The 17,780-nt window shown below is 40.2% G+C and overlaps 1 protein-coding gene across 1 annotated transcript in view; it reads left to right on the plus strand.

The window, feature by feature from the left end:
• Positions 1-17,780, plus strand: part of LOC103662363 (NXPE family member 4) — a 45,380-nt gene that overhangs the window by 19,889 nt on the left and 7,711 nt on the right. Inside the window, exons 3-7 of the mRNA XM_008690045.2 lie at positions 11,573-11,760; positions 12,271-12,374; positions 13,382-13,484; positions 15,771-16,504; positions 16,998-17,056. Of these exons, the coding sequence (XP_008688267.2) occupies positions 13,401-13,484; positions 15,771-16,504; positions 16,998-17,056 (877 nt within the window). The 5' untranslated portion in view covers positions 11,573-11,760; positions 12,271-12,374; positions 13,382-13,400. The remainder of the gene's footprint in view (positions 1-11,572; positions 11,761-12,270; positions 12,375-13,381; positions 13,485-15,770; positions 16,505-16,997; positions 17,057-17,780) is intronic.

The following is a 17,780-nucleotide window of genomic DNA, read 5'->3' on the forward strand; positions in this document are numbered from 1 at the left end:
ACTGCCAGCTTTCTCCTGCCCTGGCTTAGCTTCCTCTTCCTAAACCCTGACCTCGACCAGGGGCATCAGAATCCATTTATCTTGGATTTTCTAGGGATTTTGTACAGTTTTTACTAATATCAAATATACCATCTTCTCCCTTCTGCGGCATACCCAGTGCTGGATCAGATGAAGGAACCAGCATCCCGTATTCCATCTCGCTACCTCACTCTAGCAACACTGGTTCTTAACAACATGGGAACAGAAATGTACATTGGATAGCTAATTTTGAAAATTTAGAGCATCAAAAGTAGATTTACCCCAGAAAATATACAAAGACATGTTTAAAAAAAAAAAAAAAAAACCAGGGCACCTGGGTGGCTCAGTCAGTTAAGCATCCAACTTGATTTCTGCTCAGGTCATGATGTTGGGGTGGTGGGATCAAGCCCCACATCAGGCTCTCTAAAATAAATAAATAGATAGGCAGACAGACACACAGATAGATACATACATACATACATGCATAATAAAATATTTTTTAAAAAACAGTGTAATATTCATAGATGAAAAACATACCAAGCAAGATGAAGAGCCTAGAACTCTACCATGTATACATGGCAACATGAAATGACAGAAGAGCTGGCAGCAATCTGTGTGGACATGATAAATTACTTGCTAAATTTATTCGATAGACAATATAGGGAAAATGACACATTTCATGGAGAAATCTATTTCACCATTTGAGAAAGTTTTAAAAAAAATTTATAAAGATATTATTTGAGAGAGAGAGAGAGAGAGAGTGCGCCCATGAGCCAGGGTGGGGGCAGGGGCAGAGGGAGAAGCAGCCTCCCCGCTGAGCAGAGAGCCCGACACAGGCTCAACTCCAGGACCCCAGGATCATGACCTGAGCCGAAGGCAGATGCTAAACTAACTGAGCCACCCAGGTGCCCTTGAATTATTTAAATTTAAATAATTGTATAAGTATAGAAAGGTTTTCAAAAACCGTATAGAGCATTCGTATATATGCTTCAGCCAGCTTCACATAATAACATCTTGTATAATTATTGTACGGTGTACAAAATCAAGAAATTAACATTGGTGCATTAGTGACTATTACCTAAACTACAGACTTTATTTGAATTTCACCATTTTTTCCATTAATGTCTCTTTTCTGTTCCAGAGCCCAAGCCATGATCCCACATTGCATTTAATCATCATCTCCTTAATCTCTTCCAAACTCTGAAAGTTTTACACTGCTTTTCATGATCATAAATGTTTTTTTAAATTGTAGTTGACATACACTGTTATATTAGTTTCAGGCATACAGCACAGTGATTCAGCCATTCTGTACATTACTCAGTGCTCAGCACGACAGGTGCAGTCACCATGCAACATTATTACAATCTTACTGACTGTATTCCCTATGCCGCACTCTTCATCTGACTTAGATACTTCACGCCTGTAAGTGTGTACTTCTTAATCTCCTTTACCTGTTTCACCTGTCTCCCCACTCCCCTTCCCCTCTGGCATCCACCAGCTTGTCTCAGGATTTATGAGTGTTTCTCTTTGAGGGTTTGTTGGTTGGTTGGTTTGGTTTTTAGGCTCCACATATAAGTGAAATCACATTTGTCTTTCTGACTTATTTCACTTAGTGTAGTACGCTTTCTGTTCATCCATATTGATGCAAATGGCAAGAACTCATTTCTTTTTATGGCTGGATAATATTCCTCTGTGTGTGTGTGTGTGTGTGTGTGTGTGTGTGTGTGTGTGTATGCGCGCACACATCACATGTTGTTTACCCATTCGTCTATCGATGGACACTTTGGTTACTTCCATATCTTGGCTATTATAAATAATGCTGTAATAAACATAAGGGTCCCTATGTCTTTTTGAATTAGAGTTTTCATTTTTGGGGATAAATACCCAGCAGTGGAATTACTGGATCAAATGGTATTTCTGTTTTTAATTTTTTGAGGAACCTCCATACTCTTTTCCATAGAGATTACACCAATTTACATTCCCACCAACAGTGCACAAGGGTTCCCTTTTCTCCACGTCCTCTCCAACATTTGTTATTCCTTGTCTTTTTGATACAACCATTCTAAAGGTGTGAGGTGATAGTCTGTTGTATTTTCGTTTGCATTTCCCTGATGATTAGTAATGTTGAGCATCTCTTCATGTTCCTGTTGGCCATCTGTATGTCTTCTTTGGAAAAATGTCTGTTCAGGTCCTCTGCCCATTTTATTTTATTTTTTGATGTTGAGCTATATAAGTTCTTTATATATTTTGGGTATTAATCCATTTTCAGATATGTCATTTGCAAATAACTCCTCCCATCCAGTAGGTTACATTTTCATTTTATTGTTTCCTTTGCTGTGGAAACCTTTTTATTTTGATGTAGTGCCAACAGTTTATTTTGCTTTCATTTTCTGTCCTGGGGAGATACAGCCATAAATATGTTGCTAAGGCCAGTGTCCAAGAGATCACTACATCTGTTTCCCTTTAAGAGTTTTATGCTTGCACGCCTCACATTTAAGTCTTTAATCTATTTTGAGTTTCTTTTTGTATATGATGTAAGCAAGTGGCCCCATTTCATTCTTTTGCATAAGCTGTCCACACAATTACATCATTTATTGAAGAGCTAGTCATTCTCTTATTGTATAATCTTGTCTCCGTTGTCATAGATTAATTGATAATAAAAGTGTGGGTTAATTACTGAGCTCTCTGTCCTGTTCTATTGATCCATGTTTCTGTTGTGCCAGTACCATACTGTTTTGACTGCTATAGTTTTGTAGTATATCTTGAAATCCAGAATTGTGATATTTCCAGTGCTATTCCTTTCTCTAGATTGCTTTGGCTGTTAAGGGTCTTTTGGTAAATTTTAGGATTATTGGTTTTAGTGCTTAGAAAAATACTACTGAGGGGCGCCTGGGTGGCACAGCGGTTAAGCGTCTGCCTTCAGCTCAGGGCGTGATCCCGGCGTTATGGGATCGAGCCCCACATCAGGCTCCTCTGCTATGAGCCTACTTCTTCCTCTCCCACTCTCCCTGCTTGTATTCCCTCTCTCACTGGCTGTCTCTATCTCTGTTGAATAAATAAATAAAATCTTTAAAAAAAAAAAAAAAGAAAAATATTACTGGTATTTTGATAAGAATTGCATTGAATCCAGTAGGTTGCCTTGAGCAGTATGGACATTTTGACTGTATTACTTCTAATCCATGAGCATGGACTATACTTCCATTTGTATCATCTTCCATTTCTTTCATCAATGTTTTCTAATTTTCAGAGTAAAGGTCTTTCACCACCTTGGTTACATTTATTCCTAGGTATTTTATTCTTTTTGGTGCAATTGTTAATGGGATTATATTTTTAATTTCGCTTTCTCCTACTTTGTTATCAGTATATAGAAATGCAACATATTTCTGTGCATTAATTTTGTATCCTATAACTACTGAATTCATTTATTTTAATCATTTTTGAAGGAGTCTTTGTATAATATATCATCCGCAAATAGTGACACTTTACCCCTTCCTTACCAATGTAGATACCTTTTATTTCTTTTTCTTGTCTGATTTCTGAAGCTCACACTTCCAGTACTATGTTGAATGAAAGTGGCAAGAGTAGACATCTTTGTCTTGGTCGTCATCTTAGAAGAAAAGCTTTCAGTTTTTCACCTTTGAATATGATGTTAGTTGTGGGTTTTTCATATTTGTTCTTTATTGTGTTGAGGTGTGTTCTCTCCAAACCCGTTCTGTTGAAAGCTTTTATCATGAATGGATGTTGAATTTTGTCAGGTGCTTTTCTGCATATTGAAATGATCACATGGTTTATCCTTCCTCTTTTAAATGTGTCGTATCACATTGATTGATTTGCAAGTATTGAACCATCCTTGCATCCCTGGAATAAATCCCACTTTATCATGGTAAATAATCCTTTTAATGTATTGTTCAATTTGATTTGCTAATATTTTTTGAGGATTTTTGTATCTATGTCCATTAGGGATACTGGCCTGTAGTTGTTTTTTGTTTTTTTTTTTCTTTTTTTGGTAGGGTCTTTGGCTATGGTATCAGGGTAATACTGGTCTTACAGAATGAATTTAGAAGTTTTCCTTCCTCTTTTATTTTTTTGGAATAACTCAAGAGAATATTTCTTTAAATGTTTGGTAGAATTCATCTGTGAAGATATCTGGCCCTGGACTTCTGTTTCTTGAGAATTTTTGGATTACTGATTCAATTTTGTTACTAGAAATCTATCAGTTCAGATTTTCTATTTCTTCTTGAATCAGTCTTGGAAGATTACATTTCTAGAAATTCATCCATTTCCCTAGGCTTCCAATTTGTCGATATATAATTTTTCATAGTATTCTTATAATTCTTCGTATTTATCTGGTGTTACTTTTCTTTCATTTCTTATTTGTGTCATGTATCTTTTTTTTCCTTGATGAATCTGGCTAAATGTTTATCAACTGTGTTTATTTTTCGAAGAACCAGCTCTTGGTGTTATTGGTATTTTCTATTTTATTTTATTTTTTTGTCTCGATTTCATTTGCTTCTGCTTTAATCTTTATTATTTTCTTCATTCTACTAACTTTGGGTTTTGTTTCCTCTGTTTTTTCTAGTTCCTGAAGATGTAAGTTTTATTTGTTTACTTAAGATTTTTCTGGAAATAGATCTGTAGTGCTATCAACTTCCTTCTTAGAACTGCTGCTGTTTCATTTGAAAGATTTTGAACTGTTACATTTCCACTTGTCTTTGTTTTTTAAATTTCCTCTTTGATTTTTTTTTTTTTTGACCCAGTGGTTGTTTCGTAACATGTTGTTTGCCTCCATGTTTGTTTGTTTGCTTGTTTCCAATTTCTTTGTAATTGATTTCTAGTTTTATATTGTGGCCAGAAAAAAAATGCTTGATGTAATTTTAATCTTCCTTAATTTAATGAGACTTTTTTTTTGACCTAACATGTGATCTCTCCTGGAGAATGTTTCATGTGCACTTGCAAAGAATGTGTATTCTGCTATTTTTGGATGGAAATGTTCTGTATATATCTGTTAAGTCCATCTGGTCTAATGTGCCATTCAAAGCCATTGTTTTCTTCTTGATTATCTGTCTGGATGACATATCCATGGATGTAAATGGGGTGTCAAATTTCACTACTATTACTGTATTCCTGTCAATGTCTTCCTTTAGGTCTGTTAATATTTGCTTTATGTAGATAGATGCTCCGGTATTAGGTGCATTGATATTTACAATTGTTACATCCTGTTGTTGGAGTGATTCCTTTATTATATCATTATGTGAGGCCCTTCTTTGTCTCTTGTTAAGTCTTTGTTTTAAAGTCTATATTGTCTGATAAAAGTACTGTTAGCCTGGCCTTTTTTTCTGCTTCGATTTGCACGAATTATCTTTTACCATCCCTTCACTTTCACTTTGTATACATCTTTAGGTCTGAGGTGAGTCCATTGTAGCAGCAGATAGATGGGTCATGTTTTTTTTTTAACCATTCAGTCATCCTATGTCTTTTGACTGGGGCAATTTGTTTATTTACATTTAAAGTAATTATTTTTAGGTATGTACTTGTTGCCATTTTCTTAATTGTTTTCTGCTTATTTTTGTTGTTCTCCTCTGTTCAATTCTTCCTCTCTGTCTTCCCCTGTAGTTTGATGGTTTTCTTTAGTGTTAGTGCCTGAGTTCCTTTCTCTTTGTGTTTTTGTGTATCTCATATAGGTTTTTGTTTTGTGGTTACCATGGGGTTCATATTAACATCTTATGTGTTTAGCAGTCTATGATAAATCAATGGTCATTTAAGTTCAAATAATTTATGAAAGCCTACATTTTTACTCCCCCTCCATGTTTAATGTATATTATGTCATGTTTTACATCTTTTTTGTGTATTCCTTGACTAATTTTTATAAATATAATTGATTTCAAACTTTTTTCTTTTAGCCTTTATACTGGCTTCATTAGTGACTGATCTATCTTTACTACATGTTTGTTTTTACCTATGAAATTTTTTTCTGTCATAATTTCCTTACTTCTAGTTGTGGCCTTTTCCTTCTACTTGAAGCCTTTCCCCCTAACATTTCTTATAAGGCATGGTTAGTGGTGATGAACTCTTTCAACTTTCATTTGTCTGGTAAATTCTATTAAGTAATCTCTGTACCCAACGTGGGACTCGAACTTACAACCTTGAGACCAGAGTCACATGCTCTACTGACTGAGCCAGCTGGGCACCCCAGTCTGGGAAATTCTTTATAGCTCATTAAATTCTGAACGATAACCTTGACAGGTATTCTTGGTTGTAGGGTTTTTCCTCTCAGCACTTGGAATATATCATGCCATTGTTTTCTGGCCTGCAGAATTTCTTATGAAAAATCAGCTGATAGGTTAATGGGGGTTCCGTGTGTATAATTGTTTGCTTTTTTTCTTGCTGCTTTGAAGATTCTCTCCTTATCACTACTTTTTGCCATTTTAATTATTATTTGTTTTGGTGTGGATCTCCTTGGGTTCATCTTGTTGGGGGTTCATCTGTTTTGGACCTGGATGTCTGTTTCCTTCCCCAGATTAAGAAAGTCTTCAGCTCTTATCTCTTCAAATGAATTTTCTATTCTGTTCTCCTTCTTTTCCTACTGGGATTCCTATGATGTGAATGTCAGTACACTTGATGTTACAGAGGTCCCTTTACCTATTCTCCTTTATTGTTTTTTCTTTTCGCACTCCAGCTTGATTGCTTTCCATTACACTCTTTTCCAGATTGCTGATTTGTCTTCTGCATCCTCGCATCTGCTGTTGATTTCCTCTAGTGTATTTTTTTATTTCAGTCATTGTATTCTTCAGCTTTAACTTTTTTCCCTCTTTGTTGAAGTTCTTACTTGAGTCACCCACTATTTTGTCATGTCCAGTGAGTATCTCTATGACCATTACTTTGAACTCTTTATCAAGCATATTGCTTATCTCTATTTCACTTAACCCTTTTTCTGTGATTTGTGTCTTGTCCTTTCATCCTGGGCACATTCCTTTGTCTCCTCATTTTGTCTAAATCTCTGTGTTTGTTTCTATGTATTAGGTAGGTCAGCTGTTGCCTTGGTAGAAGAGGTCCTGTGTTGCCTTATAGTCAATCCTCCTTTGTAATCAGAGCCAAGTGCTCCTTGTGGGTTGTGTGCATTCTCCTGTTGTGGCTGACCCTCAGTTGCTGTGGGCATGCTAGTGAGTAAGGCTGACACTCAGCCCAACTGGCTGCAATGACCCATTTCACCGGTGGTGGGTGTACTGGGCATGGTTTACTCCCAGGGCTGCTGAGCTGCCCGGCTGTAGCTGCCCTGGGCTTGCTGGTGGGTGCAGGCAGCCCTCAGTCTGGCTGTCTGTGCACTGAATGGCAGGGCTTGCTCCCTCCGTAGCCAGCTCAGAGGCGAAGCTGCAGGAACTGCGGGTGTGCTGGTGTGTGGGGTTATCTCCATCCCGCTCCAGAGCATGAGTCACTTTTGAGGGGTGCTAGTCTCAGGACTGACTGCTGGATGTGGCCGGGTAGCAGCCACTTTGGAGGGGTACCTGCTAAGGTGAGGGGGTTGGGCAAGCTGGTCCACAAGGGAAACCCAGGAGTGGGCACATGGTGATAGCAAATAGATGGAGAGGGTTAGCCTTGGCTCCCCATAAGCATCCAGCTCTCTGGGCTGGGAGAAGGCAAAGAAAAGCACCTGCCAGCCCTTTTGTTCTGGAGGAATCATCTACAGATCCCTGCTCCTCCTGCACATGTCCCAAGATTAGTAAGTCTCCTTCCCGGATACCCCAGACACTTTTCAAACTGCTGCTTCCGTGTTGTGTCTCACGGTTTTTTCACATGCTGGCTCTTTAAGGGTGGGGACTCTGCTTCCTGTCACCCTCCTGCAGTCCCAGAGTTAAGTCCCACTAATCTTTAAAGCTCCCAGATTGAAGTCTCATTGATTTTTAACCTTCTGTAGGTCAGTCCCACTGTATTTCAAAGCCAGGTGTTACGGAGACTTATCTTTCCAGTGCGTGTCTCCAGGGCGGGGGGTGCCCCATGTGGGGTCTGTGCCTCTGCTCCTCTGTTTTTGCGATGTCCCTCCCATTTGTGGTTAGTCACACCGGGGATTGGGTTTCCAGCCACGGCTCTGTGCCTCCTACCCTTTTAGATGTGGCCTTCTCTCTCTGACTAGCTGTGGGAGCTCTCTTCTGTCAGTCCTCAGGTCATTTTCGGAGTTCGTTTTAATACCTGCGGTTTTTGTCTCTGTGTCTGTGGGAGGAGGTGAGCTCAGGATCCTCCTAGCTCACCAAGTCTCATCATGACACTTTCCAAGAGTATTAGTTGTTTTGTAGACAGTCCCTCCATTTTGTCCTATCCAATATTTTCTCATAATTAGATTGAGGTCATGCATTTTTGTCAAGAATACCCCAGAAGTGATGTGTCCTTCTTGGTACAAAATTCACGAAAAAAGATAGATCTTATAACTGCTGGTATTAACCTAATCACTGGGGTAAGCCAGTGTCTGTTGATTTTACTCACTGTAAAGTTACTATTTTCACTTTGAAATTAATAAATGTATTAGTGGGAAGATATTCTTGTTTCTCCTCAAACTTCCACCCACTAATTTTAGGCTTCGTCAGCAGATCTGGACTATAACAATTGTTACTGCGGTGTTCTGGTGCAGAGAAAAGATGTGCCTTAACAATGTATTTTTTTTTTCTTATTAAGAAATCTTTTATTTTCTTATTTAGAAATACAAAGCATTTTCCCAAACCAATTATTATTCAAAAATTTTTCCAAACATAAGTTACTTTAGGAAAGTGGTCTATGATTCATATTCCCAAAAGGCCAAGCTGTTATTCTGCAATAAATCACAAGAAAATATTTTGTGTCTGTTCTCACAAATTCAAAGAAAACAATGTATTTATATAATGAAATGGAAGATTTTTCATTCTGAAACATCCATGTTTAAGTTTCTCCACATCATTCATGTTTTCCATGGGGGAAAAAAGGGGGCACATGCTTGCTCTACCACCATATGACTAAAGGGGTCTCAGTAGTGAAGGAATTCCAGTGTGAGGGGCAAGCTGGCTCGTGATTTTTTAAGTAAGCTCTTCTTCATTCTGCCTTGAAGGTAACATCTCAGCCAGGCCAAACTGTTACTCGGATTTTGGCCAAAAAATTGAGTAGATGGCCTGATGCCTCTATTCTCCTGTTCAGATTCTTCAAATCCATTAAAGTTGTTCAGGAAACCAACCACAGCAGTATCCGAACAAGCGTGTCCATTTACCTGACCAAGAAAATCCCTAGACACGTGCGGCTAGCATCACTAAGTTGTGCAAGTCAGCTGTGTTTGAACAAAACGCTCACAGTTTGCCTGTGTTTTATTCTTTACCTTCATAGAAAACATGTCGTTTCATGCTGCCAGTAAATCAAAATGTAACGATTTGTGTTTGCAACATGTATAGCTAGTTTTGTATTGAGTTTTCACATTTTAGAATCCAGTCTGAGAATTTTAGGGGTGAGATAAAACCCTTCCGCCCTGACCCCCAACATGGCCCAGTGCCTCACAGAGATGGCAAACTGTTGCTGAGGAACTAACGGGAAGGGCCGTTGGGACGCGGTATGGCCCTCCTGACAGGCTTGAAGCCGCCTCCACAGCAGGCCTGGTTTTCATTGTGCCCCACCGTGCAGTGACTCGAGCACTTTTGTGTCTGCCTCCCCTGCCTCTGCTGTTCACATTCCGCTGGCCTCTACTCCCTGTCTCTCTGCTTCCTGGCAGAACCTGGTTACACGCGCGGGGCTGAAGCTCTGCCTCCAAGGCCTGCCTCTTCCGCGCACTGACTGCGCGGCCTCAGCTAACGCTGAACTGCCCTCCGCCTCGTTTTCCTCATCGGCAAATAGTAACTACTTCCTGGTGTAGTTCTGAGACGGAAGCGGGTCTGTGCCCCGGAAGCACTAGGAGAGCGCCTGGCCTGTCGTCAGGCCTCAGTAAATGTTGGCTGTTGTTCAGTCTGTGGGTCTCTCCACACCTGCCCCCGCCAGCTGCTTTCTGCCTCACGTGTATGTGACTCTGTCCAGCTCCAGCACAGAGGAGCTCTGAGTGGTCCGCCGTCACCCACAAAAGGGAGTCGTCGTGGTGTGGCAGTGTTTTCATTCCTGGTTCCCCCAATTTGTTACTTTTGGAACAGGTGCCCATCTCTGTGACAGGGTGGCAGGGTAACTGTAGCTTAGGCATAACCAAGCAACCTTCCACCATTTTTTCGCTGCTTTTTTCAAAAAGGGCTATGGAAATGGCAGGCACCCCAAACATCATACCCTTCCTATAGCATACCTGAGAATGGCACAAAGTTTGCCATCCTGTTCCTAGTAAATCCTGGGGCCATTGTCCGCTATATAGCCATAAACCTGCCACATCACTGGCCCTTGTCCCTCCATTAGCGTGGTTGAGTTGCAACAGCCTGGGCCTTTCATCATTATTTAGGGACATAAAGAGTCCTGTGCTCAGTTCTCACTGCTGGAATTCTGAGTCATTTTTGGTATTTTATCCTCTCTCATCCCTTCAGGGATACTCAGATCCCACAGACACGAGGCCTCCTACCATTGAGGACAGCCTCGTTGGCAATGGGGCACATCTTGTTTGATTCTTGGGGCCCCGGCAGCCATTTCCCTAACTTGCAGCTCAGTCCCCAGTGACTTCCCTGGACATCTGCTCTTTATTTGGCCGATGCTGGTGATCTGCCCATTTGCTTGGGCTCTTTTAGATCCTGGTCAACACTGTTCTCACCCTACTCATACCCCCCAAAGAACTGATGACCTCCTGAATTGAATCTTATTCTGTAAACACATGGTCCCATGTTCCCTTGACGGCGCTCTTGTGTTTATATCCCTCATTTAGACCTATAAACGTAGGGGGAAGGAAGCCACTCAATCTAAGATAATGACAAAGCCACACACTAACTACAAGGAGAACACACTAAGGAGGACCATTTATCTTGCTCACAGCAGGCTTTCAAGTGGTTAAAGGCGGTTGGGGGTCTTTTGGGAATAATGGACAATACATATATGAACCACAGCATTTACCTGAACTTGGTTAGACCACTTCTGTTGGAGTCCGGCTGCGTGGTGGAAAGTGCTCTAAATCAGAGGTCAAAGGGGCAGGAACCCTGATCTCAGCTCTGTTTCAAAGCAGACTAGATGATCTGGACAAACTGTTTAAATTCTGTGCTCTCAGTTAAGTCAAGCAGATCTATTATTCCTGCCTCATGAAGAGACGTCAGGTTGATATTAAATTTCAGCATCTATATAGGGAGAGAGCAAATTAAAACCCATAAATCCGTGTGCCGGAGTAGGTGGGAAACTTGGGTGGCTGCTAACACTGGTGTCCTAAGAAGCAGCCAAACCAGAACTGCAAACATTTCTCTCTTAGAGGCTCCCGAGGACGGAAGGGTCCAGAATGTGTATGACTAAACCCAGTCATACACGTAAGGTTAAAACAGTTTCTCCAACTGTCATCATGTAAAGACAAAGCGGTATTGTTAAGGCCAGTTCCGTAGAGCGTGATCAAGGACGTTGGAAGGATTATTATGTCTTATGAAACAAATCTCGATTCTTTCAGAGACGGATGGACATGTTTAAATATGTTTGACTTCCTGTGTGGGACAGCACAAATGAGACTGTGGAGGGACCCGCAGTGTAATCAGCGACTGCTTTCTATGGGCACGAGTACAGTAGTCCTGGCTACCTGCTCTTTCTGGCACCATCTCTCTCAGTTCAAGACGGCAAACCCCAGACAGATTTGAACTGGTAAGTATAAGCCATCACTCTGTTGTCTTGAGAGTTAATATCATTGTCTTGCCTGTATTGTATGTGAGGTTTTATTAATTCAACTCAGCCACTTTGATTGAGTACCTACTACCTATGAGATAATATGCACTTGAATCCTGGCAAGTGGCTCTTAATGACAAAGCCCAGATGGAATCTAGGCAGTTTCAGGTTTTCGGGAATGACCGACTACTCTCCATCATTCAAACGTTCAGCCTCATTCACTCTTTTTCTTGTCAGATATTTATCAGATGTGTACTATAACTAGACTAAAAAAGTCGAAAGGCATTGAAATGATCTGATCCATGCTGAGGATTTCATTTTTCCTCCCCATTACGCACACACTGCAAACTATAGTTTGCGATCTAGGCCTCCCCGTCAGGAGGAGCCCGCAGGGCCGATAGTCACCTTTGCTGAAGTAAGCAGACGGTTGTGGATCCCAGCTGAAAGCACGCAGGCTGCAACTGATACTTGCCTTTCCTTTTGGCACAGAGGAGACGCACCCCGTAGTACGCTGGCGGCTTCAACGCGAAGCCTCAACACCCAGGTGACAGCAGTTCCTACGCATACGATTGAACATAATCTTTAAGCTAAAGGTATGAAAACATTTTCAGAATTGTGCAGGTGGGGGAAGAGGTGACATTTACTCTGGGTGCAGAAAATTCTAACGTCTATGTATCAACTGGGAACCTCGCGTAGGAGGTGCTTCGAGAGGAGAGTAAATTTGAAAAATAGAAAATTTTGCAAAGGCAGCATTTAAGCGATCTGCTTTTAACAGACAACTTGAAATTCTTACTCAATGACAGAAATGAAGATGTAACAATAGGAAAACATGGAAAAAGTCTAATTTTTTTAAAAAAGAAAAATTTAAGTTTTAAAATCTTTTTACGCTTCAGTGGTATTAGGCTGGTGAAGACAAGAAAAAGGAACATGATAATAGAATTGTAATAAGGAAGCTGAACAAGTCAAGTAACATTAAAAGGGCCCTGGGATAAAGTGATGATCGGGGTCAACATTTGCTGAGACGTTTCGTGTCTGCAGTTTGTGTTTAAGCGAAGAGAATAGGACATCTGTTAGGGGACAAAATAGCCTGGAGACGTCACCTAAACTTGAGCGACTTCGCATCATCCAGGCCATTAATGGGTCAGTTTCATAGAATCCACGCTGGGCTTCCTGTCTCGGAATAGCGTTTCTGTTGAAGGTACAAGTTGATCACCGAAGATGGCAGCTGGGGCTCAGTAAGAGCGGCTGGGGAGTGGGGGGAGCAGGACAAGGTTCTGTTCTGGGAGAAACTTAATGAGGACAAAAGAATCAGGAGGTATGGGGCGACTGGGTGGCACAGCGGTTAAGCATCTGCCTTCAGCTCAGGGTGTGATCCCAGCATTATGGGATCAAGCCCCACATCAGGCTCCTCCACTATGAGCCTGCTTCTTCCTCTCCCACTCCCCCTGCTGTGTTCCCTCTCTTGCTGGCTGTCTCTATCTCTGTTGAATAAATAAATAAAATCTTAAAAAAAAAAAAAAGAATCAGGAGGTATAAACTTCTCGTGTATTTCTGCATTTCCTTTCTGCCGTGCGTGGGCTTGTTTTGTTATCTCTTGTAGGACCCTCATCACGAGAAGTATGGCAAATCCTAAGTCACTGTCGGTACTGTCACTTATCTTGGCCTCCTGGATCATTTTTACAGTCTTTCAAAACTCCACAAAGGTAGGAATCACTTGCTTTCTGTGTCTTACAGAGGTATATTTTTACTTCGTACTGCACCTGTTCTAGGAAAGACTTAATAGATCGTAGTAGGGGAATTTCAACAGCTTACACAACTTTGAAGAACCAACCTTTTTGGGGGCACCTGGGGGGCTCAGTCGGTTGAGCGTCCGACTCTTGATCTTGACTCAGGTCTTGATCTCTGGGTGGTGAGTTTGGACCCCGTGTTGGGCTCCATGCTGGGTGTGGAGCCTACTTAATAAAAAAATAATTAAAAAGCCAGCATATTTGATAGCTATTATGCAGCATGGGAGAGGATGATATTGTGTGTGTGTACGTGTGTGCGCGCACACCCTCTTCCTTTGTCACTTACAAATGCCCCTGCAACAACTTTCTCCCAATGTGTAGCTTGTTTTTTCACCTTATTTAAGGGAATTTCTGAACAACACATTTTCATATCTATGTAGTAAAATTTATATGCCTTTTTAAACAGATTATTTATCTAAATATTCTACTTAAACTTTTAAAGGTTGCTTTAGACCTATAACCCTGCAACAGATCTGAATTCTTTTCTTTGCTGATTTTTATTTCCATGTGGATAATCACCTTTTCAGCTCTTATTTTGTGGTTGTTTCTATGCCAATTCATCGTGTCATTTTTGTCATGTATCAAAATTTCTGATGAGTACAGGTCCCTTTCCATTCTCTTTGTTCTGTTCCTTGACCTATGTATCTTCCCTATATCAATACCACATTGTTATAATTAATATCATCATCATCATCATCATAATTAGTTTCATAGTCATGAAAGCTTCTAGGTCAAGTTACCGCTGCTTAATCTACTTCACAACGTTCCTGGCCAGGCTTGGCCCTTTACTCTTTTATTATTATATGTTTTAGAGTCAGTCTGTCAGATTTGATGGAAAAACCTTACTTAAATTTTACGTCTGTTACATTAACCATGCAGATCAAATTGGGAAAACTGACATGTTTATAATATTTCTCTTTAGCAACGTGTAACCTCTGTCCACTTATGAGGCTTGCTCAGCAGGGAGCCTGCTTCTCCCTCTGCCTCTGCCTGCGCTCCCTCTGCTTGTGCTTGCACGCTCGCTCGCTCGCTCGCTCTGACAAATACATAAAATTAAAAAAAAAAAGTGTTACCACATGGGACCAATAATTCTATTTCTGAGTTCTTAACAAATAACTTGGACTGCAAAAATTTATGCCAAAAGGTGTTCTTTACTGAAGTGTAAGTAAAAGTTGAATGCAATAAGGGTCCAAGAAGATGGGTATATGTAAACTATGAAGCTGTATCCATAGGCTGGAATGCTATGTGAGCCGGTGACATAAGGTGGAGTTTTTAACAACACTGTGTTTTGGTTTTGGTTTTGTTTTTGGGGGGGATTTTATGAATTTATTTTTTTATTATTATTTTTTATTTAATAATATTTTTTATTATATTATGTTAGTCACCATACAGTACATCCCTAGTTTTTGATGTAAAGTTCCATGATTCATTACTTGCGTATAACAACCTTTTTTTAAAATATCAAAATTCATTGGTAATATTCAATTTGTTCACAATCACGTGAAAATGGCATACGGAGAATGAAAGAAAAGTCGCCAAAATGTCAACAGTAATTATCAATGGTTGGCATAATTGTCACTGATTTTTGTTTCCTATACAGTTTGGCATTCTCCCGTTTTTAATAATCAGTGTTATTTTATGATTAGAAAATAAATATTTTTATAAACCTATGTTTATTATCTCCTATTATCTCCTGAGTTAACTAAAACAATCTGAAAAATGCTAATAAATACCATAATGTTTAAGCAACATATAAAATATCAAATAGAAAAAATAATCATATTTTACATAAAAGCCCCATGTGTCTTAAACATTTTCTTAAGAATTTAATGACTGAATTCTAGTTTTAAGATTAAAAAATAATAGAACAATAAACATTTGTTGTGTGCTGTGCAGTTAAAAAACATTTTTCCATGTCTTCACAGCTGCCCAGCAAAGGTGTATTTTATCATCACCCCTTTAGGGAAGAAGATCCTAGAACCCAAAATATATTAGCCAGTAAAAATGTGGGGTTCCACCACCAAATTTAAGGAAAATTATTTTGTCCATGAAACATATATGATAATAAAACCTCAATAGCATTTTATTTTAGTTTTTATGTCTCCCATTATTCTATAAAAGATCAAAGTTGGCTAACCTACCAAAAATTATATTACATAAAAACATTTTCTATATTCTTTACTGTATTCATTATCATTTCAGATACGGACTGCACTTAAGTTGCCCATCTCCCTCCATCACTGGAACTTTATCGCGAAGTCCTCAAGTCCTAAGTTACCACTGCATCCAGTAGTTTCATCAGTAGAGACGGAGATAAGAATAAAGAGAATCATAGAGAAACTAGACCAGCTGATCCCACCCAGACCTTTCACCCACATAAGCACCACCACCAGTGCCGCACACAGCACAGCCACCATCCTCCACCCTCGAGACACCTACTGCAGGGGGGATCAGCTAGACATCCTGCTGGAGGCAAGGGACCACTTTGGACACAGGAAGGAATATGGTGGGGATTTCCTGAGGGCCAGGATGTCCTCCCCAGCGCTGAAGGCAGGTGCTTCCGGAAAGGTGACAGACTTCAACAACGGTACCTACCTTGTCAGTTTCACCCTCTTCTGGGAGGGCTGGGTCTCTCTGTCTATTCGGCTCATCCACCCCAGTGAGGGGGTGTCGGCTCTCTGGAGGGCAAGGAACCAAGGCTATGACAGGGTGATCTTCACAGGCCAGTTTGCCAGTGGCAGCTCCCATGTGGATACGGATTGTGCCCTGGTTTTGAACTCCAGCACTGAGCTGTGTGAGTACCTGGACGCTCAGGACCAAGAAGCCTTCTACTGTGTGAGACCTCAGCACCTGCCCTGTGCTGCACTCACTCACATGCATTCCAGGAGCACGGCTGTTTCGTATCTGAGCAGACAAGAGTGGAGGCTCTTTGAAAGGTAAGTAATTATTTCTGCAGACTCCCTGGGAAAATATGGTGATAATTTAGCCTCCATGTTGATCCCAAGGAAAGTGCTATGAGTAAATCAATTTTGAGACTCTATGGAGAGCCATTATAGAAAAAAACCTGTGCATTCATTTGGGGACAGTGTTTATGTTCCAGCAGTCCCATCTTTTTGGATATTTATCATTGAAATAAAAAAATATATAAACAGAATAAAAATTAAAAGGGAACGAGAAACATACATGTAAGTGTGTGCTCAGATATATTCTTACTGCACCTCAGTAAATTACCTTGCACACCTTCTGGGTATCTGTACCCCCTGGACTAATAAGCAAAGGAAGGGAAATTTAATCCATGGCCTGGCCCTGTGGGTATGGTAGCCAATTATTAGCTCTAAGAAATAACTGAAGCAATAAGTAATGTGGCTTCTTGTGTTTCCTGATCTTTGGGGTCACCTGCAGATTAATTTCTGTATCTGTCTCTTTAAGGTCGAATGTGGGTGTAGAGATTATGGAAAACAATGCCATTAATGTCTCCAAATGCAACGGTAAGTTCTCCCTGTGATGATGGGTGGTGCTTAGCAGTAAACTCATTTAAAGGGTTTCTTTCTTCTGGTGGACTTCTTCACTGCTCTTAGTCTTATTGGTACTCTGCACATCAGGCTTCTCAGTGGTGAGCCAAGATATCAGTTACCCAAGTGAATGAATGATTGGAATCACTAGGCTATCATAAACCCGTTTTAGTAACTAACTTATCATTAATCTATTTACCAGGCAACAGATTACCTGCTCATCCAACACAATAACCTTCAAACGCCAAAACTCTCTATTTACACCTAGGTGTTTCCCTCCCCACATCATCATCATCATCATCATCATCATCATCATCATCATCCCCTTCCCACATCACTATAAGCCCAAAACTCACCATCTAGAGGTTTCCAACCTGCCATCAAGAGTCTCTTATGTTGAGATACGTTTCTTCTATACTCAATTTGTTAAGAGTTCTTACAAATGTGTATTGAATTTTGTCATATTCATCCTCTGCGTCTATTAAGCTGATCATATGATTGTATCCTAGTTTGGTAATATGGTGTGTCACGTTGATTTGGTTCAGGTACTGAACCATCCTTGCATTCCTGGAATAAATCTCACTCAATTGTGGTGTGTGCTCTTTTTAATGTATTGTTGAATTTGGTTTGTTAATATTTTGTTAAGGTTTTTTTCCTCTAAGTTCATCATGGATATTGGCCTGTAATTTTGTGCATGTGA

This window comes from Ursus maritimus, unplaced genomic scaffold, assembly GCF_017311325.1.
Source record: "Ursus maritimus isolate PB19 unplaced genomic scaffold, ASM1731132v1 scaffold_16, whole genome shotgun sequence".
In the NCBI taxonomy this organism is placed as follows: Eukaryota; Metazoa; Chordata; class Mammalia; order Carnivora; family Ursidae; genus Ursus; species Ursus maritimus.